General features: G+C 38.5%; 1 protein-coding gene across 1 annotated transcript; it reads left to right on the top strand.

Moving 5' to 3' along the window:
* The first annotated feature begins 2,497 nt into the window (after positions 1-2,497).
* On the top strand, positions 2,498-9,729 carry LOC134644726 (semaphorin-4E-like). Its single transcript, XM_063497764.1, has 14 exons — positions 2,498-2,591; positions 4,668-4,813; positions 4,984-5,046; positions 5,158-5,253; positions 6,163-6,262; positions 6,360-6,470; positions 6,608-6,756; positions 6,869-7,044; positions 7,972-8,122; positions 8,214-8,436; positions 8,517-8,635; positions 8,799-8,965; positions 9,043-9,092; positions 9,227-9,729. Exons 1-14 carry the CDS (start codon positions 2,498-2,500, stop codon positions 9,727-9,729), a joined length of 2,148 nt encoding a protein of 715 aa, XP_063353834.1.
* Positions 9,730-23,859: the final 14,130 nt, after the last annotated feature.

Raw genomic sequence — 23,859 nt, 5'->3', positions numbered from 1 at the left:
ACGTAAACCGAAGCCTGTCCTGGTGGGGGCGGGGCCATAATGTCTACAGAGAGGCGTGGCTTAAATTATGTACATTTGATTACAACTCATTACAGATGTTTTTAATGTCATTTAAAATAAATAAATAAAATATTACAAATTAGTCATAAGTACATGAGTTTCAGGAGGATTAACAGAAATTATATACAATTAAAAACTAAACTTAAAGTGTTAATATTTCACAACAAATTTGAAATGATTAGACTCCCCGCAAAACACAAATTCTAATATAAAGTCCACACACGTGAAGGCACCTCATTTTCTGGAAATAGTACTGCACTTTGAATATAAACATTATGTAGATAATAGGCAGTGATTTGCAAATAAATGGAAATGAATAACTTGAGGTTATGATATAACGATATAATATTATTCTATAGTCTTATCTTATCTTATGTGTTATCTTTAAAGATATAGCTATATACTTTCCAGGTCAACTTGACAGAAAAGCAATGTGAGATGTAAATGTTAACTCAAAGGTGAAATGTGAGATGATATTTAAAGGCAGTAGAATTTTGAGCATAGTCTTGAAGATAAAAAGACATTTAATGAAAGCTTCACTAGAATCCCCACAGATTATTCCCTGTATGGCTATATGCAAGAAACTGTTTTAAATAGTTGTATATATATGTTTAATATCAATTTGGCACTGAAATCAATCTATTGACCTTGAAGGAGAGGTCAGAGGTCAAATGTGACCTAATATTTTAAACCTTTATACGGTGCACTTGTAAAAATCACAGTTTATAGTTATAAGACTTTTTTGGGATCAATTTTCTTCCAATAAATCATAGATTTAAGGTCATAGATTTGACCTTAAAGACCCTGGTGGATGTAAGCCAAATTTCAGTGGTCTGTTAACATGACCTTACTTTATACTACCAAGTTTTATCAGAATTCATTCAAAACCACTCACGCTGTTGTATTTACAGACAGAATGACACGCCTGCACCCATGCACGTACGCAAACGCTACCAGAAAAAAACATCCCCTCCTTAGTGGAAGTACTTATTATGGCGTCACAAGCGCAAGATGGTTTGATATCAAATGGCACCACATTCTTTAAACAATACAAAACTCTCAGTGTTTGACGGAAAAAAGAAAGAAACACTAGACTTTAATTTAAACCTTGGCCGTGTTTACCTTCCTTCACGTGTCACATCTGTCTGTAGTCCATCACACACAGTGACAAACAGAAAAATCTGAAAACACTTCCCAGTCGTCTGAGTTCAGGTTGAACAGCATATCTTCAGGCACGTATTCTGTTTGTTGGCACAGGAGCAAAAATTCCCATTAAGTAAGCTGCTTATTATTCCACTGCAGCCCCAGATTTAATAAACACAATTACAAATTGCAGAGAAATCTTTAATGAGCTTGATAAATGATATGCAACAATCTTCTTATGTGTCGTATCAGATTTTTAACTAATTATGCAACTGTAGCTTGTGTCATATGTGTGCAAATAGAAACATGAACATGCTGACAAGTCTTAAAAAAATCATCCACTTAATATGAGATAAAAGGTGGTGCAAGTTTTTGGAGTCTCTCAGATTTCTTTGTGGATTCATGTCTTTGCACTGCCCTGTTAAAGGCTTTCAGAACACATTCTACAAGATCACGAGTTAAACATCAAACCACCTTTCTGACTCACTGTCCTTGTGACTGCGATCATTTCTGCTGAAAATACAGTCTAGCTACCCCCTCTTGTGGCACAAGGTTGGAATGGCAACAAGTGAAAATTGCTGTGTAAAAATACAGACAGAAGACCTGAGACTGACAACCTCAGGAACACATAGTAAAGGGTCAGGAAAACAAATGTCAGTGAAAATGTTGATAGAGTTTGGGCGCTGCTAATTGAAGACCCAGACAATATAATGATATTAATAATAATAATAATTTGATATCTTTCATTTACTTTGAAATCTGCCCAGTCTCTAATTATAACTGTTCGGACTGTGCATTGCACCTGAGTGATGGCTACAAGGAAACGACACATGGCTTTAATTAAATGCTCATTATTGCCACTAATGACCTAATGTTCTCTGTCAGTCATTTGTCTCTCTCCAATCATTTCATTTGGACAAACATGGTGCCAAGGCCCTGACACTGGTATACCATTTAGATTATCACTCTGCATTGCACTATTGATGTCAGTAATTGCATGTACCCGCAAAAAATAATCAAAATAAGTTCCAAATACGTGATTACAATGATTCCTCTATGGTATTGGAGCATTTGTGATTCCTCTGGTTCGGCTGCCACACACCAGCAACTGCAGTGAGCCTGTGATGGCTATGTATTACAACAGAAACTGTGATTTCCTCACTATTTTCTTCTCAGAAATGAGCTACCGTGCCAGTGGGAAATAAGCAGCATGCATTACACTGAACGTTTGACCTAATCTGTGTCATTTCAACTCGATGGCCATTTCGCTATTCTCCCTGTCTGATAGGTTACGATGACACATCCTATCACATTCTTTTACTGCTTCCTCGTCATGAGTGAAGGGCTTGCATCAAGCAACACACCCCGCAGGAGCGTTCCCTTCCAAGGTAAGACATCTTATTTACATGATGGTTTGAAAGAGAGCCTAACAGCAGTACACGGTGACTAAATGAAGAGCAAAGTATTTTATATACTATGCAGTGATATATATATATATATCTATCTATCTATCTATATATATATATATATATATATATGTATAGCATATATATATTGTGACTCCCCCAAAGCATTTGGACTCTGAAGCTACAGCTAAGCGGAATATAAAATATTTTAAATAAATGCTAAATGTTCTTATTTTTTAGCTATCCTGATCCTAAACATTTGGTACTTCAACACTAAAGGAGCTCTGCTGGAGAGATGGAATACTATCTTTCTAGAAGATATTAACAGAAGATGTTGGTGGCAGAGATCACTGACTAACATTTCAGTCCAGGTTTAGATTTGGTGATCGGATAAGTAGGTATGAAAAATGTGTTATTCCCATTCCTGATTTCCTTTTTTTGTATGTTTGTCACACAGATTTAAATACATTTAAAAATTAATTTAAAAATTTAAATATTAGACAAAGATAACACAAATAAACACAAAATGCAGTTTCAAAATAAAGGTGTTTATTATTAAGGAGAAAAAAATCAAACCTACATAACCCTGTTTGAAATAGTGATTGGCCCCTAAACCTTAAAACTAACTGAGCCACCCTTAACAGCAACAACTTCAATCAAGCGTTTGTGATAACTGGCCATGAGTCTTACAGCACTGTGGAAATTTTTTTCCCACTCATCTTTGCAGAACTGTTATAATTCACATTGGAGGGCTTTTGATCATGAACCACCTTTTTAAGGTCACACCACAGCATTTCAATCGGATTAAGGTCAGAACTTTGACTAGGCACTCTTCACTCTTCATTTTGTTTTTCTTAAGATATTCAGAGGTGGATGTGCTGGTTTGTTTTGGATCATTGTCCTGCTGCAGAACCCAAGTACGCTTCAGCTTGAGGTCATGAACAGATAGCCGGACATTCTCCTGCAGGATGTTTTGCTAGACACCAGAATTCATGGTTCCATTTATCACAGCAAGTCGTCCAAGTCCTGAGCCAACAGAACAGCCCATATATTACTGTTGGTATGATGTTCCTTTTCTAAAACGCTGTGTTACTTCTACTCCAGATGTAATTGGAGACACACCTTTTAAAAGTTCAACTTTTGTCTGGTCAGTCCACAGAGTATTTTCCCAAGTCTTGGGGCTCATCAGGATGTTTTCTGGCAAAACTGAGATGAGCCTTTACCCGTATGTTCCTTTTGCTTAGCAGTGGTTTTTGTCTTGACTGACTTTAACTGAGGCAAGTGGGGCCTGCAGTTCTTTGGATGTTGTTATAAACACCTTCATTAAAAAAACTTGCTTGTGTTATCTTTGTCTAATATTTACATTTGTTTGATGGTCTAAAACATTGAAGTGTGACAAACATACAAAAAAAACAGGAAATCAGGAAGGGGGCTTTTTCCACAGCACTTTATAATCTGAAGCCCTGTGTCTATAGACTGGCTGTCATCTTGGTAGACACCAATTCTAGCAGGATTGTAATATTTCATCACATGATGAAAGGTTATCACAGAATAATCCTGTATTGTTATGCTGTGACCTTTTATTTTTGGTAACAGTGCACCCACATCATGCCAGAGCATATCAGAGCCACTGGATCCCCTCACTTTAGGTGTCAAGGGTTCTTGTTTCTCCTTCAGATCTATTGCATACACCATCGTTTCTGGAGCAATGTCACTATTATTATTATTATTATTATTATTTATTATTATTATTATTATTATAACCATTATTATGCAGCCAAATTTCAGCTTTTTGACCTAATTTAGGCAAATATTTGTAGGGTCACCTTTGACAAAGCATTGACATACATATATATTACAATACAGAAAAAAATAGCTAATTGAATATGATTAAGAATATTCTAAATCAAAGCACACAGTTATAATAAAACAGGCATTTATGCATTTTTTTGTTGAAAACTTGATAGACTATGCAGCATAACACATCAAAGTGGACATTATTAAAATGCATGGGTTTGAATGATAACCTCAAGCTCCTTGTCCACCTGTCTGCCCTAGACATAAACTTGAAACAGTTCAAAGAGTCTGGCTTTGACAGTTTGAGCTCTTTGATGGTAAGAGAAGACATTGGTCAGCTTGTCCTTGGTGCCAGAGGGAAAGTGCTCACCCTTAGCTTGGATGACATCACCAAACAGACCAGCGAGGTATGACCTTTGTTTGTCTGAGTAGACCGCTGTGCTCTATTTCAGAATGGTGACCCCTTTTTAATGTGAAAGAATTAATCTGCATGTTTCAAAATACTCAAACAGAGCACCCTAAGAAGCTTGTCAAACATGAAAGAGTCTTGGTCATTACCAATAGTTTTTTCTTCCAGAATAAATGGGCTGTGAGCTCTGCAGATGAAGACCTCTGTCAGATGAAGGGCAAGAGTGCTGAGGTATAGTAAAAAGTTAGCGAATATCATCTACTCTAAGTGCAGGTTTTCACTCCCAAACACAACTTACAGTTTGGGACTTCATTCCTTTATTTGTGTATGGTCTTCCAACAGGAATGTGATAACTTTATCAGGACGCTGCACACAATGGAGGACAGTAAAATGCTTGTGTGTGGGACAAATGCTTTCAACCCTGTGTGTGACTATATGGTGAGTATCTTTGTGAAAGCAAACTTAGAAAACACAGGACCAAACCTAAAGACATGGATATGCCACTAAATCAGGAAAATAAAATATCCTAAGTGGAAAAAGAGATGATTAATATATTTCCAAAGACATCGGCTTGCGTTTCAATTTGTAGCTGGAGCAACAGAGCAAAATATATAAAATTAACAATTTAGTAGAAATAATACATAATATTCAAACAGACACTGTTTTATATAGTGTGGGATTTACTTTATTACTGTACATCTTCAACAGTAAAATATTAAACTTCAGGGACTGAACTGTCATCTACGGTTGCTAAATAGCTTTAGAGATAATCTTAGCCTAAATGTTTTTACCACCATTGTAAACAGTCATATTGTTTGCATTGTATATATACAAAGTGCTAGTTGGTGATCTTTAGATGAAATCGGGGGCTATTAAAAAAAGTTTGGCAGAACAAGGTTATTTAACCTTATTACAGTTCATAATTAGGTATTTTAGTAATAGAGAGTCAGAGATATTGTTTTGATTTTTTTATTTACCTTTTGGCATGAAAATGAATAAGGCATGCTAGTTCACTATTTTGGCATGAAATTAATGACTTTTGTTACTTACAGTCACACTCAGAGAAAGTGCAGGACACATGAGGAAACCAGCAGGACAAATACTATACACAGGGGAGACTAGAACAAATGTGTTCACCTGACAACAACACAACAACTTAGCTTGAAAAAATAAAAACAAAAACAAGAATCAAAAGTATAAAATATGACAAGAAAATCCAATACTACACCAAACCCTGCCATTACTGTAACAGCTTATAGTGTTTTGTAAAGTTTAGCATGTAGTGAAAACACAGTCCACACTGATTAATAAAGTGAGCCCCTTAAACATGATTTAATCTTTTAACAGATTTTAACAAACGGAACTCTCTCCTTGGAAAGAAAAACACAAACAGGTCGGGGGAAAATTCCTTTTGACCCCTACCAACGCTTTGCGACCTTTATGGATGGTGAGTAGCTGTATGTATTCTTCTTCCTTTGATAAATATCAGTCTGACATAAGATGAGATTCCAAAAAGCTAAAGCTGTTTCCTCTCCACTCAAAAGGTGATACTTTGTACTCTGCCGCTTCGACAAACTTTCTGGGTACAGAATCTGTGTTCCAGAGATTTGGACTAAACGCTGTCAAGACTGAATTAAAACGCTCCTGGTTAAACGGTAATTTCATCTTTCTGGACATGTAACCCAATTATGCACCTCATCATAAGGTGTCAGATACCTGAGACAGATCTTAATAGCTCAGCCTTGTAAAACTCTTAACCCTTTGATCTCATATTGTAAATGGTTTGACCCAGATCCCACCATGATTTCCATAAGCCTCACTGAAGCCAGCAAAAATAGCAGCAAGGGTGAAGATGGCAACGTGTTTCTGTTCTTCTATGAAAATGCTGTGGAGGAACTTCACGGCAGCATCCCAGTGTCCAGGATTGCTCGTGTGTGTAAGGTAGCTACTGTAAACTCATCTGATAAAGAAAATATCAGGGCTATGTACGTGTGCAGTAAATGTCTTTGTAACGTGGCACAAATGTTACAATTGTTTATGTGTTTGGTTTTAGAGCGACTTGGGGGGCAAAAGGACACTACAGCAAAAGTGGACTTCTTTCCTGAAAGCCAGACTGGACTGTCCATTTGGAGATGTTGGCTCACCATCTTTGGTCCAGGATGTTTTTCTCCTCTCAGACGAGAATGACTGGAGGAACAGCATCTTCTATGCCACATTCATCTCCAACTCGTAAGCTGTGTTAATTTGTATTATAGCATCATTATTTTGCATGTACAGTACTGATAAAACTAAAGCAACAGTACTGTAATGACTTAATGAGCCTTTGTTTATTGTTCCAGTGTAGTTTGATTAAATGATTTTGGCGACTGGGTGATGGATGTCCAGATAAATATATAAATGGTGCCATTTTTAGGTCAAAGTAAATTAATTTAATCAAAAATCTTGCCACTGCTAGAAATATGGTGGTGCACCATGTTTCTCTTAGAACTTTCTTTAGTTTGTCACAAAGCCACCTAGTAAATAATCTCAGGATTAAATCACAAGGCGGAGTAAAAGTGAACATACACAAGAGACAATAAACAACAACAGATACCACAAGCTGGATGATAATTATCTCAGAGGTCTAGTATCTCTAAACTAGCTAGCAGAAAAAGAAACAAGTCCAGTGGGCAAAGGTGTATCTCCATTCACAGTGGATCATAGAAAACCCCTACTTACTGATGAATCAGGGTTAGAGATTTAAGAAAAGGGTGCATGTAAAGAGATGAAGAAGAGAGAGAATGACACCACAGTGAAACTACTGAAGAGGGATAATTGGCCCAGCCACACCTCACAGCTTCAAAGAACATTTCTGTAGTACTAAATTAAGGCGGCCAAGCATTCCTGACATTACAAGAGTCTGTTTGGAACATTTTCCAATTCTGCAGGGAAAATGTGGTTAATATGGGCTAAAACAGCTCAAGTACATGCTGTCATTACATTACAAAATGGGACATACCAAAAATAAATTTAATTCAGCTTTTTCAAGTGAAATATTAGAATTATTTTCTGAGATAAAACATTTTGTGCTAAGTTGCAAACAAATGCCAAGTATAGGTATAAGCAGTGTATCAGCAGTCATATATATACTGTAGGGATTTTTTGTATCTGTGGCAGGGAGCCCTCCTGTGATTGCAGTCACTCTGCTGTCTGTGCATACAAGCTGTCAGACATCAGCCAGGTGTTTAGTGGGAGGTTTCTGACTGAGTTAGATACTGGGAACTGGGACATATACACGGGACAGGAGCCATCCCCCTACCCTGGTTCAGTGAGTATTAAGCCAAACTTTATATATTAACTGATTTTTCCTTTTAAATAAAGAACAACATAATCTGACTTGCTTTCTGTCATATACTCAGTGCATTGATGATGAAATGCGTGCCAGCGGCCTGACGAGCTCTTTGAACCTCTCAGACACAACGCTGTTGTTTGTAAAGAACCACCCTCTGATGGAGGGCGTGGTTACACCAATGACTGGCAAGCCTCTGCTTTTCAAGCCAATGACGCATTTTTCGAAAATTGTTGTGGACCAAGTCACGTCACTGGATGGACAACAGCACCTGATTATGTTCGTCGGCACAGGTGCACATTCATTTATGGCAGTAATAAAATCACACAAGACAGATGAAGCTCCATGATGGATTCATTTCTCTTACCCACAGATACTGGTTGGCTGCAGAAGGTGGTGAAGTTTGAAGGTGAGGACGGGCGTATCATTGAGGAGCTGCAGCTGTTTAAAGAGCCTCAGCCTGTGGATTTCCTGCAGCTTTCCTCCAAGACTGTAAGGTTCACTAATTTTGTCCAAATGCAAAACTAAGCTGGGAAATCTTTAACTTGAGTTTAATGGCTGTCTTACTCAGCTCTGAGCAGTAGTAATTTAAATATGCTTGTAGAGAGATGGCTGTAAACTCGTTTTGTTTGTTTGTTTGTTTTTTCCCCTGTAGGGCCATCTGTACAGCGGCACCAGTAATGCAGTTGTTCAGATTAATGTTAGAGACTGTAGCCGCTACACATCATGTGATGACTGCCTTCTTGCCAGAGATCCATACTGTGGCTGGGACCAGATCAGAAGCCAGTGTGCATCGGTTTTTGGTGCATCAAACTCATCTATGTAAGCCAAATTACTGACCATGCTGAAGAGGGAGAGTGCTAAGCTTTGGACTAAATGAAGTTTTTCCCTCCTTCTAGGATTCAGAGTCTCAGTAATGGAGACATCACGATGTGCCCACCCTCTGAGTGTAAGTGCAGCATTCATGGAATTCTCTTGCAGTGCAAGCAAGTGCAGGCTGACCAAAACACATCACAAATTTTTACCATTTACAACAACATGGAGATATGAAATCCTTTTTGTTTTGTTTGATCTGTCCCTCAGCAAAAGAGAAACCTGTCACTATCTACTTCAACGTCAACATATCTCAGCTCCTCCCATGTTCCCCTGACACCAACCTACCGATCATCTGGTACTTTTCCCACAACGTCCTTCATTTTGGTCCACAGTTCACTGTATTGAGTCTGGGTCTCATCATCAGACCTTCCTATTCTGATGCTGGACTGTACAGATGTGAGACAATAGAAGCAGTGAAGGGCAGAGTCCACAGAAAAACCATTGCTCAGTACCTTGTTAAGGTTCACGACACTGATGCCATTATCACGAACCTGAGGGCTACTGTTTCCATAATGGCTGTTGTTGTTTCCTTGGTCTCATTTTCCAAAGCTGTGTTTATGGTGATTGGATACCTAAAGTCAAAAAAAGGAAACACTCGACGTGGCAACGAGAACTGCAACAACCATCTAGTGAGGCCTTGTAATTATAAGGAACCAAGCACGTTAAAGATGCATGGAGGAAGGTCTGCTTCAAAGTGGGAAGGATGCTAGCACAAAAGGACACCGGCAATAGCATCAGTGTTTGTGAGATCTCGAGCCGGTGCTCTTCTTCTACTCCTCTACCTTTGTTACATTTAATGCAAAAAAGGAAATAAAAAACAGACCATATAAAAACAGTCATGACTTGAACATCTCCAATAATACATAGATAAAATATAAATGAGCTACAACAGGAGAAGACCACTCCGGTTCATGTAATAGCATTCCTATCTGTTTCAAGGTTCAGTTTTATGTTCAGAGATGCTCTTCTTCATACCTTTGTTGTAACGAATGATTTTTAAATTACTGTTGCTCTCCTATCAGCTTTAAGCAGTCTGGTCTTTCTCCTCTGGCATCAACAACCCATTTTTGAGAACTGCAGATCACTGGGTGTTTCTTTTTTTCCAACCATTCTCTGGAAACCCTTCAGATGGTTGTGCAGAAAAATCCCAGTAGTTTACTCAGACCTTGGTCCTTGGTCTGGCACCAACAACCATGCTACAATTTCAATCACGTTTCTTCCCCATTTTGTCGCTTGGCTTCAGCAAGTCATCTTTAATATTTAGATTCTGTCATTTGATTGGCTGATTAGCAGTTGATATTTGCATTAATGAGCAGCTGCACCCAACGAAGTGGGTGGTGAGTGTAGCGGAGTAACAAAGATGATACTACTGTGGTTTCCTATCCATTATGAAGTTATTTCATTGATTTAAAAGTTGTCTCACTCACTTCAGACCAAGTGTGTAGTTTTTGTGCTACACAAGCTGCATCTGCGGCGATGGAGCTGGGCTATAAAAGCTCCCTCCTTCCTGCAGGCTCTCGCTCTCAGACTCTGACATCAGCTCCCAGATTTGACTAACTCAGCTTCAGCCTGCTTTCTTAGGTTTCCCTTAGAGTATGCGAAAAAGCTATTTGCACACATCCCTGTGTCCAACACTGATCTGATGAGGAACCCAAGTTTACTTCAAGGTTCTCTTACAAGCCACCACCTCATCTTGTCTCCCGTTCCTTATCACAGTCTGTGCCAGGCCGAGATACATTTAACATTTAAAAATACTAGGTAGTGGTCTGACAGATTGATACAAATGGCTTCGTTCCATTTCCATTTGAACTTAAGTCATTTAATGAAGCCTGTGGAATTCCAAAGTCAGCATCATTACACCCACCGAATTTGTTATCTCTTCCAAAATACAGTGATTCAATAAAATTATTGGACATTATATTTTGTTGTGATATTTGTAAGCCAAACAGTGCCAGTGTCGACCTATGGACTTTGGAGTTTGTGTGTATTAGGCACAATGTTATGTAATTTATCTTGACTTTTATGTGTATTTTCTCAAATGTCACAGCTTTTGCTACTTATATTAAACCAAAGTAATTAAATAATAGAAAAACAATTAAATGACAGAAAAACTTGTTTTTGCTTTTTTCAGTAAGACAAACAAGACAGTCTGCATAACGACCTGCGTGAAACTTTTCCTGCAATTTTACACACTTGCTTATCACAGTTTAAGCCCAAAGAACAGGGGTCCCCAATCCCAGTCCACGAGGGCCGGTGTCCCTGCAGGTTTTAGATGTGTCCTTGATCCATCACAGCTGATTTAAATGGATAAATCACCTTCTCAACATGTCTTGAAGTTATCCAGAGGCCTGGTAATGAACTAATCATGTGATTCAGGTGTGTTGACCCAGGGTGAGATCTAAAACCTGCAGGGACACCGGCCCTCGTGGACTGGGATTGGGGACTCCTGCCAAAGAGTTATGCTGACATATTTTTTTCATTTAATACAGCAGCATTTGTTTACAATGTAGAAAAACTAAGATGTGTGGCTGAAAGTATGGGCTCAAAATGTGGTCATAAATATTTTGTACTTGTAAATCAGTTTTGTACTTGTAAATCAGGATTTGTATGTGTAAAAAGAATTTGTGTGTGTGTAAAAAAGATTTGTGTGTGTGTAAAAAAGATTTGTGTGTGGACTTAGCCAAAAAAACCCCTGCAAGTTACACGTACGAATTTTGACCCTATTTTTCTTCCTTTCATCTGATTGGTCAATGTCATGTCAATCACAAATGTAATAATCCAATCAGAGAACAGATGGGTTTGGCTGTCGGAGGGGCACTTTTTTTGAACTGCAGGTCTTTGAAGGGAATAAATGCCCTTTTACATGCCAACCCAGCGTTTTCCTTCATCACCACGAAGGAAAACAGTCTGTGGTCCTCCGAGTTTGGTGATTTTTGTGTCACAGGTCTATGTGCTTACTACAGGGACTTCCACAGCCTTTTCAACAGCGCTGCGGACCGCGGGGGGTGGGGCGGGCAGTGTTTTGGAAATGACAGTCTTCATTACAAAGCTTTCTTCGTTATGAACTAGCATACATGTTTTTATTGAACATTTGAAGAACTAGCAAAAAAAACCGAAACTCTTGTAGAGGACATAAAGTCAGAGATAGAAACGACAAGGAGCAGGTACATCTAGTACAGGTAGAGCTGCTGCAAAAACCCACAGAGCCCAGCAGCCAGCGCAACAAATTCTGGATCCTTTGCTTTTAGTTAGCAGTTAGCATTAGCAGCACATCCTGTGTCGGATGAAAAGGACTTTTATGCTGCGCACTGTGACTCACAGCAATGGTCCCGGGTCAGCCCTGACTTTGTGTTAAACTAATCCTAAAGTAATGATGGTATTTCTAACCACTGACATACCACAACTTTATCCTTTCAACAGCTGCTGAAAGTTAGCGGACCTAGCTGCTATCGGATATTTATATAGAGATCCTCCAGCTTCAAACTGTATTACCCTTCAAGGACCTGCAGTTCAAAAAAGTGCCCCTCCGACAGCCAAACCCATCTGTTCTCTGATTGGATTATTACATTTGTGATTGACATGACATTGACCAATCAGATGAAAGGGAGAAAAATAGGGTCAAAATTTGTACGTGTAACTTGCAGGGTTTTTTTTTTTTGGCTAAGTCCACACACAAATTTTTTTTACACACACACAAATCTTTTTTACAAATACAAATCTTTTTTACACACACACAAATTCTTTTTACACATACAAATCCTGATTTACAAGTACAAAACTGATTTACAAGTACAAAATATTTATGACCACATTTTGAGCCCATATGAAAGTTCACTTCTTTTTCTTATTTGAAGATATGTCGGAATTAAATTTATACTTAAGCTTTACACTGACAGAAAAAGCGGTTTCACTGGTTGAGCATTGATGCAACAGCTGTGATATGATGCTATATAAATAAAATTGAATCTAATTGGTCCAACTTGACATCAAAGTGGGTCTTATGTGGCCCACAATGTCAAATGAGTTTGACATCTTTGCCTTATGATATTTAAGGACTCCACTGTAGATAAGAGACATTAAAATGTTTTTTCAATTAAAAACCTTAAAAAATAAAAATAAAGCACATGTTTCTATGATTTTGTATCTTTGAATATTTGACTTTAACCAGCGTGCAGGCCTCTTATACCACCACGAAGTCCATTCTAATCGTATGTATGTTGGAGGCTGCTACCATGTTGCATTTCTTTTTAAAAACTCTTTTTAAAGACTCAATTAAGGATGATGAGGAAAGCTTTAAGTACATTTTACATTTCCTCTCACCTGCAATGATTGGCTGAGCTGTTTGATGGCATCATGTATAAAGGAGTAGGCTGCACTGGTTGCTAGCACAGCATAATTCAGGGCACCCTCAGCTTTGTGTGCTCAGTCTGTAGCACAGCATTCAGAAATAATGGCAGCTAGTCCATCCAGCTTCTCACTGTCTGCAGTGATTATTACTGCAGCTATTGGATGACATATAGCTGTCACTGTGATTATGGCTCCAGTCATTGCTGTGCTTTGGCTGTTACAATTTTGGCTGTGACACAGGAGTTAATGGGTGTGTGCATATGCAGTGATGGTTGGGTTGGGTGAGTGTTAGATTGAAACTGCTGTGTGTGCGCTCTTCTGCTGTGCATTGCTAACACACCTGTCACAGAAGCGCTGTAGGTTCGGATAGCAGTACAGGTAGGCATGCATACAACAGCATAGATTACACCATAGAACTACAAGACACAACAGCCAGGAAGAACTGCTGTGCTCTCATGCAGCAGCTTTTACAATGAGAAATAAATGCCACATTATCTCACCACATAACTTGTAACACATAAGCTGTTCATGTGGATCAGAAGCACAGTAAAAGTCTAGATGAATATTGCCATTCATGATTCCTAAAGGTCAACTATTCTTTTTTTTTTAAAAACTTTCTGCCATGCATGTATACGGCTATAATAGTAGCAGTTCATATGAAACATGGCTAAAGTTTCAAATAATGAGCTCAACATTTGTACATGAGCCAAAAAGCTCAGGCTTCACACTGCTTTAAACACTTTTTTTATCCTGGATTTTTATCTTGTATAATCATCATGTCAGCTCATTGATCTGCCAAGGGCGCCTAACATTACAAGTGCTAGTAGCAGCAGAATTATTTATTTCCTTGCATGTTGGCACCACATACCTGTCTGGAATGGGGTTAAGCATCACTCCATCAGCGACTGGATTGGACTACAGCCGCTATACGGGTATTCATTTTCTACATCAGTATAGTGCTGTACCACCAGCAATGCTGATCCACATGGCTACCCTCTATGTTGCTTGTTTACATCTTCCTGTCACAAGCAGAGAGGAAGTGAGATGTTGGAGCTGGGAAAAAGCATTATAGGTCCCCTTTAAGGGGCTTTGTAATTACAGGGATTGGCTTCCAAAATATTTGTCCTTGCATCATCAGTATCCTCTAAAATGTGTTTAAAGAGTCCACCCACCCCAGTAGATCAATGTGAAAACAACCTTCTAGGTTTAGATAACAGGAAGCACTTGAGGACATGTACCAGACTCACTTTGCTTCATTAAGCTGTTCAAATCCGTGCTTCTCACTAGATGGCAGCATGGGATGTATTTGGAGAAGCTGTGTGTTTTTTATCTGCAGTCGCTGAGGAAAAAGGGGGAGGAAAAAAGAAACAACATTAGTTTTTTAAAGTGGCCTTGAACTGAGCTCTGTGGTGATGGTGTAATTAGTTCTCAGGGGAATGAAAACTGCTCTCTAAATGTCGGCTGGTTCTCCCTTTTCTGTCTGTCTTTTTACTCTCCTTCCCATGTGCCTCTGTCATTCTCTCCTCCACGTCTATACCCAGTGCTTTTTCTATTCCTTCGTCATCGCTTTTCCCGTGCCTCTTGTAGACTTTCTCCCTTGAACTCGAAGGCAGAAATGTGACCGGAATAGTTCCTTTTTCCTTTGGGAGCATTTTGTGAAAAGTTAACTCACATATGTGAGTAAGTAAATAGAAATATGTTTAAATTTGGAGATGAGAGGAAACATAAACCGGAAAACATTGATTAGACTGAAGTGACTAAACCGGATTTATAAAAAGAAAGATAATTAAATGCCATTGCAAGCACATACACGAAAGACACATTTAGGGACTGCATCTGGGTGTCTGCGATTTAGGATTCAATTATACAGCTGTTGTAATCAGATAACTTCACAAGAAGTTTTAGGAGAGAACCTGATGCCAATACTCATCTGTATAACTGTATCTGTAAGTGTGTCCAGTGTTTATGCCTTGAAAAACATCACTGAAGATGAGAGGTTTCCTGTTGGCCACCAGCCTAGCATTGATTATTCACAAGTGAAAGCAGATAAGCACTGCATAGATCAGTAGAAGTTCAGACGATACCATTTCCACAGTCAAAAACATTGGTCTGTAAACCACAGTCCCACTCTGATTTCCTCAAATAGTTATTTCAACACACAAAATGAAGAAATGATAACCCCACTTAACATTCTTGGTATACTACACATATCACTATCATGTGGCAGTATCATTTGCTGCCACAAGATGGCAGTCATGGATAACTATAATGTCCAGTTAAGGCGTAAACCCGAGGGTTTGGAAATAATTATTAGGAAAGCATTGAAATCTGCCAACTACTTTTTTTAAAGGTGTGTAGTTGGTCAACTCCAGACTATGTTATCTAAAAGGTTCAGTTGTCTGCCAAGGAAATATGGGAGTCTTTTAGTTTACTGAGTGCGCTATGGTTTGAATAGTTTTGAAAACTGCTCTGAGATCACAGCTACTGCCTTAAAAATAAAAGAGTTAGAATGACGTCATGTACATTATAAAAAACACTATGAACAGCTCTCTGTTCTCTGTGTGACATCTTGTTATACTTCTTTTCCACCCGGTAGAAAGATCTGCACCTCTGTTAGTCGAGTAACACACCTCCTTGATCTTGGTTTCCAACCTTCTTCTCCATGGGGGGGCTCTCTCTGCATGTAGCATTTTTGATCTTGAGGATTGCTGTTGCAGTGGCACATGCCATTTCACTGGTTTCTGTGATGCTGGTCGTGGGGATGGTGTGTAGGGCTGTGATAATGTCTGTAAGCATTGTGTTGGAACTTTGTCACTGAGCTGGTGGGTGTTTGTGTGTTTAGTCTGGCTGGAGTCTTCATCCTCGGCTCACTTGTGTTCCCATTGTGGTTTGAGCCTCTCAGTCTTCAGCTTTAATGGTCGATCCCTTTTTTTTGATGCCGGACCACTGAGGTCCCAGCTGCTTCTTGGTCAGATTGGATGTTGTTCTTCCTCCCATCCACAGATTTGCTGTTTAAAAGGTGGATCCAAATCCAGCTGCTGTGGATGTGCCAAACAAAGGGGTTACTTTGTTAGGGACTGGCTGCACTACTTGAAGCTGATAGGAAGGCAAACATAACCTGAATAACCACTTCTAACCAAGCTCCACAGAAGAGCATCTCTGAACACAGAACATGGTGAACCTTGATAGAGATGAGCAGCAGAAGACCACACAGTGTGCCACTCCTTTCAGGTAAGAACAGGAAACTGAACTCACCTAAACTGGACAATAGAAGATTGTAAAAACATTGCCTGGACTGTTCTGAGTAATCTTGATTTCTGGTACAGCATTCAGTACATTGGTAATGTCACAGCTTTACCTGGCACATTTTGGGTACCTTAGTGGTGACTGATCACCGTTTAAATCCTTTCTTGAGTATTCTTGCTGACCATTTCCCTACATTCCTTTATGACCACAGAGCACCTTCTGATGGTTGCTTCCAGAAGGATAATGTAACATATCACAAAGCTCATCTTAAACAGTTTTTTTTTGTTTTTTTTGCCGTCTCTATCCAAAAGAATAAATATAATGGTCAAAAGAGTTAAACTAAAGTACAAATGCTTTCAAACTTTCAGATATGCAATCAAGAGCTGGTATCAAGTTTAAGCAATGAATTGTCGAAATTTGCTAAGAGACCCTACGATTTCATTCATGCACCTTTTGTTTCTGGCTCAGTACAAAAATAAAGTTAGTACTTAAAACTAGCTGTCACATGTAAGTAAGCTTGTCCTCCTTTTGCTTGTTGGTGTCGAGAGAATTACTGCTAACAGACTTTGGCAAAAACTTTACATTTGATCACAAAAGCTGAAATATTTTAACCCAGATTTGCCTCTATTTGCAGCACTGGTCAAGTTTACTTCAGTTTGTAGGGACTTTGCATGTGAGTCCCTGCAAAAACTTTATTCGGGTTTGATGTGAACACATTGTATAGCCTAAGAACTCATCACTAAAATAGGGTATGTTTCGGGGCGTGACAAGGCACTACCACATAATCATGCATACCCTCATTCATGACATCAGGTTTCAAAAGTCCAAGATGGAGGCAAGTGTTGGGTGTAATGTATTCCACAATAACACATTGCTATTATCACAGTACATTTTATGAGTATTGAGAATATAAGTTACTGAACTAAATTCAGTAATCATATTGCAGTTACAATTATGTCATTACTTGGATTCCAAAGATTCTTTAGTTGTCTGTATACCAGGTGGACAGAAAAAAAAATTTTTTTTCTTCCATCTAATTTCACTTTGTATGGAGGAAGTTGGAAAATGGTTGAGAGGTCTAAAAGTTATAAGGGGTGGACACATGGACATTACTTCACTTTTATTGTATGACAGGATGAGAGTGTGATGGTAAAATGCAATCTGGGTCCAGGACAGAAACAGAAATGTCTATTACGACTCAACACCGATGGCAGTGGTCAGAATGGTCAAGCTGAGGATTCAGAAGGGTAATCCACAAACCAGTGGGTGACATACTATATTCACTGATAACATAATAACATAATAGCCCACTCTTTGCATTTCCTGTAGTTTAAAATCACCCTGGTGTTGAAGATGAACGGAGAGGGATAGGCTACTATGTGAGAAACAATATATTCTATTTAAGCACAACTGCTTTATGTCACTCACTGCCTTTGTTGGAACTTGAAACAGTGATTCTACTGCTTTTATCTTTAGCCGTTAACTATAATTCATTAAAAGCAATCATGTATGCTCATATTCTTACTTATTTTTCTTATTATTTGAAATGTCTTCTAGTAAAGCCTTGAATAATAAAAAGAATACCAACAATTTTAGCAGAATAAGTGAGATTGACAAAATCTCTGTCTGTATTCAGTTTGTGTTTTCCTCACAACTCGGGACCTTTTATTTCCTGTAACCTTAAAGATGACAGTAAGTGAGCAAACACGTGAAACAACTCGTTCTGCTACATGTTGTTCAATCCAGCAGTTCACACTGCTACCGTTGGCTTTCTTCCAAACATTTTTAAAACTGAAACAGATGACTAAATCCATGTATTTCCACATGTCAGTGAGATTTTCCAGTTACTGTTATTTTAAAAATTTCAGTTGTTTCCGGTTTCTGTGTAGGGACAGGAATCAAGAGCTTGTAGAGAACCGTTTCCCAGTAGTCCAATTCCTTGGACTTGTTAGCGTGCTAACAATTCTGTGTACTGGTTCCAATTTGTGGAGCAGTGCAGTCTACAGCGTGGGTGCGGAGATTACTTTTATTTTTATTGCACAAAAGAATGGGAAACTGCATAAAGTAAAGTAAAGTGGAAACAGCTGCATTAAGCTGCTAACACAACTTCGCCTCTTTGCAAGCACCTGCACAAACAGCATGCTAATGCTCAGCTAGCCAAAAACCCAGACTGAATTAATTAATATGTTAAATTATTACTTTTTTGAGGAACAACCCCAATACTTATCCCAACAAAGAGGGGAAATACCTCCAACATGCAAAAACAATTGACCACAGAGCATGCAATAAATTTCTCAAAGACATTACATACATGTAAAGTAGAGACAATGAACCCAATGAGAATGGATAACAGAACTGATAGGGAGTTGAATCAATGAGTGATATCAATAATGGAATCGGAATCTCTAAATTATTATCGATTCCCATCCCTTTTCTTGCATAAGAAGAATTTGTAAATTTGCGCTTCACTGATTTTTTTGCTCAGTATTCCTTCACAGCAGGCTGTAAAAGGCAATTTTACCCAATATCTACCTCAGCCAAATAAGCCCAAATAAGCCAAAGCAGCTCTATCTGGTTTACCCGATTTGAGTCACAGTGTACGAGTGTTGTGGATAAAATGTTTTTAGTTTGCTTTGTTAATATTAAAGGCAGAATTTAAATTACTGCTGTTTTGTAGCTGACATGTGTGTTATTATGATACTTTATACAGCAAATAATTTGAACTAAACAAGAGTCAGCAAAGAAACAAGGTCTTTAAAATGTTAGTCAAGTTCAGCAAACAGAAATAAGCTAATAAATGCTTTTTCACACAGTCTACACTACCTCTCTGTTCATTTGATGGCATTCCGCTTTCTTCTGCTTTTTCTCACCATCTGCCCCCCCCCCTTTACTCTCATATCCTGCATGTCCCTCTGAAGACCCTTAACTTCCCAATTAAGGTGGGCCCATAATGCCTGTTTTCCATCAATGATAGATTACAGTGATAACTTTAAATTAATTTTAATAGTCAGCACCCCTGAGATCACCCATTCAGCTCCAGGAATGGAGAAAAATGGAGAGATACAAGTATAAAGACTTTTACCGTGCCTAGTTGTCTCTTTCTTTTTCCGGTTCATTTTTAGCCCACAGTAGGCCTTGTATGAAAGATGTTATATTAATTAGAACCTGGTGGGCCCCATAGGCAGTTCAACACATCCTCTAGATAGTAAAATCTCTAGAATGACTCTTCCTATAGGTATTACCCTAGGCCTGTCCCTGGATGATAAACCCAGGCTTCCCTCAAAATGACCCTTTTGGACATTAAATCAGTTTTATCCAGCAGTGCTGTAGGTGGCCTATGTATGACCCCTTAGAAACTGTGCCTAGGACATCCCTTGTCTGATTACAGACCATAGCATTAATAGTTTGTGTGTTTTTGGGAACCTGGGATGATCACTGTGGATATTAAACAAACTGACATCAGGTGTGTCCAATTCCAGTCTTTCTTTGCTTATATTGTAAAGGTAACAGACCTTGAATTTTATTTCAATTTGCCCTAAATGACCAGGTTTTAATCTGAATGCTATCCTCAGGATGGCACATTAATCAAATGCAAAATATGTCTCCCTATATAAAGTACTTATTTATTCCTTAGAATGTAATTTGTTACACAGATTACTCCTTACATTACTTTTGCTTTAGTCCTAAGATGCTTTGTCAAATAATTACCAACTAACACTTTCGACCTTAGGCCACATACCCACACACTGACACAAATCCCTATCCTACTGAGGACGCACACACAGAAGATTTCTTCTAGTGTTTAAGTGTTTTAACAAAGCCAAGAGCAAAAGTGGTGAAAATCAGCCAATTACAGAGCACAGAAATGTGATTCTGCTGTAAAAACTGCTATGGAGGCTTGTTTGGAACAGGCTGGGCTGCTCAGCCCTGCTTTTACTGAATACTGAAAATTAAACTTTGGCTGCTTGACTGGGATCAAAATACACTTATTGTCACCTCATTCTGCATTTCCTGTTCTTTGCTTTATATTCTACAGCTGCTTTGAAAGATTTGATGTGGTGTTAGCAGCACTGGTGTGAGCGAGGTTGAGCTTTATCGTCACTTTGTGTTCATATTATGGCTGTCACAACACTAGAATACCAAACCGGACACCAATAGCCAGGAAAATATTACATAATGCCTTTTTGATACCAAGGGGGGAAAAATTACACAATTAAGGGGCATACATTTTTAAAAATAGAGATTCAAACAATACTGCCTCATGCAAATGTATTCAGCTACAGGCTGCCATTGTTTCTGTCAAGTTGCTTTTTCTCAGCTCCTTTCAGGGATTTTAAGAAAAACATAACACCTTTTAAACACAAATAATTGTGTTATCCTGTTACATTAACACTTTCTATTAACATAAGAGAGGTATGATTGACAACACTGAACAAAAAATATAAAACTAAAATGATACTATTATCATTTTATAAGCCATAGCTGTTAAAAACCTAAACAAACAAAAACAAAGATGGGAAAACATTGATATATTATTTTTAATGCCAAAACTGAAAGAGGAAAACTGCTCCCAGGCTTTAAACATGTTTAAACATGAGAGGCTATGGGTACAAGATATCACCCTGGTCTGGAGCTACATTTGCATTTTAAGGATAAATGTTCTTACACACAGTCCCAATCAGGCCACCATCAGCTTGTCATTTTCAAGAGTGCCCCTTTGGGAATGTCATCCTAGCAGAGGTGCCTTTCTTCACTTTGCCAAGTGAGGGACAGGAAATATGAGGGAAGTGGCAGTGACAGTAATAGAGAGAAAAATAGAAGAGCAGGGGGTCTGAAACCTAGAAGAAGAAATGTGACTGAAAGGGAGATAAAAATAAGAGAGAGGAAGGCATGCTATCAAACATCTACCTGTTCTTCTCTATAGGGAACTGTTTGTCTCCTTGAAATGAGGAGAAAAACTGAAAAATAGTTTTAAAAATGAAATGACCATGTGCAACAGTATTGACCATATGAACATATGAAGCAGTGTTGTGTCTACGCATAACAGGCAACTTAGCAAATCCACAAAAAGGCTGAAGATAACACAGTTTGACAGGAATAAAATAGCATTTTCCCAAAGAGCTATTAGATGAAAACTTGGCATATCTTAGTGTGGTGTCCACTGTGTCCTCAAAAAACACACTAAATAAACTGGACAAGTGGAGGACAAATGAAAAAGTGTCAGGCCTAAAGAACTATCTACAGCAGATGAAGTATATCTGAAAGGAATGTCCTTCAGAAATAGCTGAGCATCACAGTGACAATGATCCCAAACTCACTGACAGTGTAATAAAAACATACAATTGAACACTGTCATAGATTAGTCCCCCAGAGCCCAGACCTCAATATTACTGAATCAGTGTGGGATCATTAGCAGTGTAGGAAATTAAAAAGTTTGCTGAAGAGAGTTCAGGCTGTGCTAGAGAATAAAGGTGGCCAAAACAAATATTGACTTTCAAGCTCACTGATTTATAAAAAACTCTGTTTTTGTCTTATATGCTGCATTTACATTTATATTTACTTTATTTCTCTAGTTTTCTTTGTGGGCCACATGTTGTGCTGATGCTGCTCCTGTGTGAAGCATGAGCGCTGTCCAAGGTGCTGAACCCAGTTTGGCTAACCTGAAATTATTTGGCAGTAGAATTAGCTTCCCAGTAAATGGCAATGACAGTTTAAAAAACACATTTTATTGTAGTTATTCACTTCCTTTCTTCCCTTTGCACTATAGGCTCCATTCGTGGTCTTCTGGAGTCAATGCTTCCATGGTTCAAGGCTGTTGTGTTAGCACAAGGTGAGGTTTCTTGTACTTTGGGGTGCTTAGTTACAATTAAAGGAAACCCCTTAGAAAATAACCAGAACAAAGTTTGAAGTGGAGAATAGTACCAGGTTGAAGTCTTTGGTTTGAGGATTAGATGTTCTGCAATAATTAGTTTGTAGAATGGCCAATTGTCCGCACACTATGACCATCTACTGACCATTTATGAAAGCACTCAAATTACACAAGCGTGACACTCATTTCTGCTCAGGCTACACTGAAACCATTGTTACAATCTCACATATTGTCCCTTTCATTTCATTTCTCTTTCTTGCCTCAGTCTTCGTCTTCTTTCTTTGATTACACTGCTCTCTCTGACTGTGCAACATTCTGCCTGTTCATTTCAGAAAGAGACACGTCCATGACTTTGATCCTGCATTTACAGCCTTTATGTTCTTTCACTTTAATCAAGGGCTCTCTCAAACCTGCCTCCTTTTTAAGTGATACTCTTAATTCCCCAAAGAATGTGTGCTCACCTTCTTCCCACAGGAGGCTGTAGGTCAAGAATTGCAACAAAAACATCCCCCAGAACGGTCAAGGCTAAGTTTTTATGTCAAGAGCATGTCAGGACAGGGAAACTTGGACAAACAATATGGTGTTTGGTTTGGGCCCTAACCCAGCCACCATAGGGCGAGAGCCTGGGTACACCTGGACTGGTCATTAATTTGTCACAAGGCTAACGCAGAGAGACAGACAGCCAATTAGACCTACATGCACAACTATGGATAATTTAGAATGACCAACTAACCCAGTAAGTGCATGTCCCAGTATTTACTTGGTATCGAACTGTATAACTATGTTTTGTGGAAACCTGGAATGTGCCTGTTTATAAAGGACTTTGAGTCAACTTCTGTTGTGAAAATGTGCTACAGGCTATAAATAAAAGAGCTATGACAGTCAATACAAAAAGATAGATATTTTTGAGGTATAGTTTTTATTTCCCCCAAAAAGACAGTACCACAATTCAGTGGACTGCATATTAAACTTAGAGGCTAGAAACAAAGTATCAACTATTAAGCGATCCAATACCAATAAAAGCTATTGATATCTGGATTGATCTGCCCACCTCAAGAATCACAGTAGACCAGAATATTTTGATGGGATGATTTTTCCCATAAACAACATTTTTCTTTGATGAACTATAACATAATGCAAATTTTAGAAATATAATGCATTCTCATAGAAAATGAATACACATAGAGCCAAAAAGACATTAACAGCTGGCGCAGCTGAGGAAATACTATGATAAAAAGGATATTGCTTTTTCCCTTAATGATGAATATGAATCCATATAGTGGTCCTGTTGGCTTCGCCAGACTAACAGTAGGCATATGATAATGATGATAATGATGTTGGCAGTATCATAGAATGTGAACATGTTTCAACTATTTAA

This window comes from Pelmatolapia mariae, linkage group LG16_19 (genome assembly GCF_036321145.2).
Source record: "Pelmatolapia mariae isolate MD_Pm_ZW linkage group LG16_19, Pm_UMD_F_2, whole genome shotgun sequence".
Lineage (NCBI taxonomy): Eukaryota > Metazoa > Chordata > Actinopteri > Cichliformes > Cichlidae > Pelmatolapia > Pelmatolapia mariae.
This window is presented reverse-complemented; position numbering and strand designations above follow the sequence as displayed.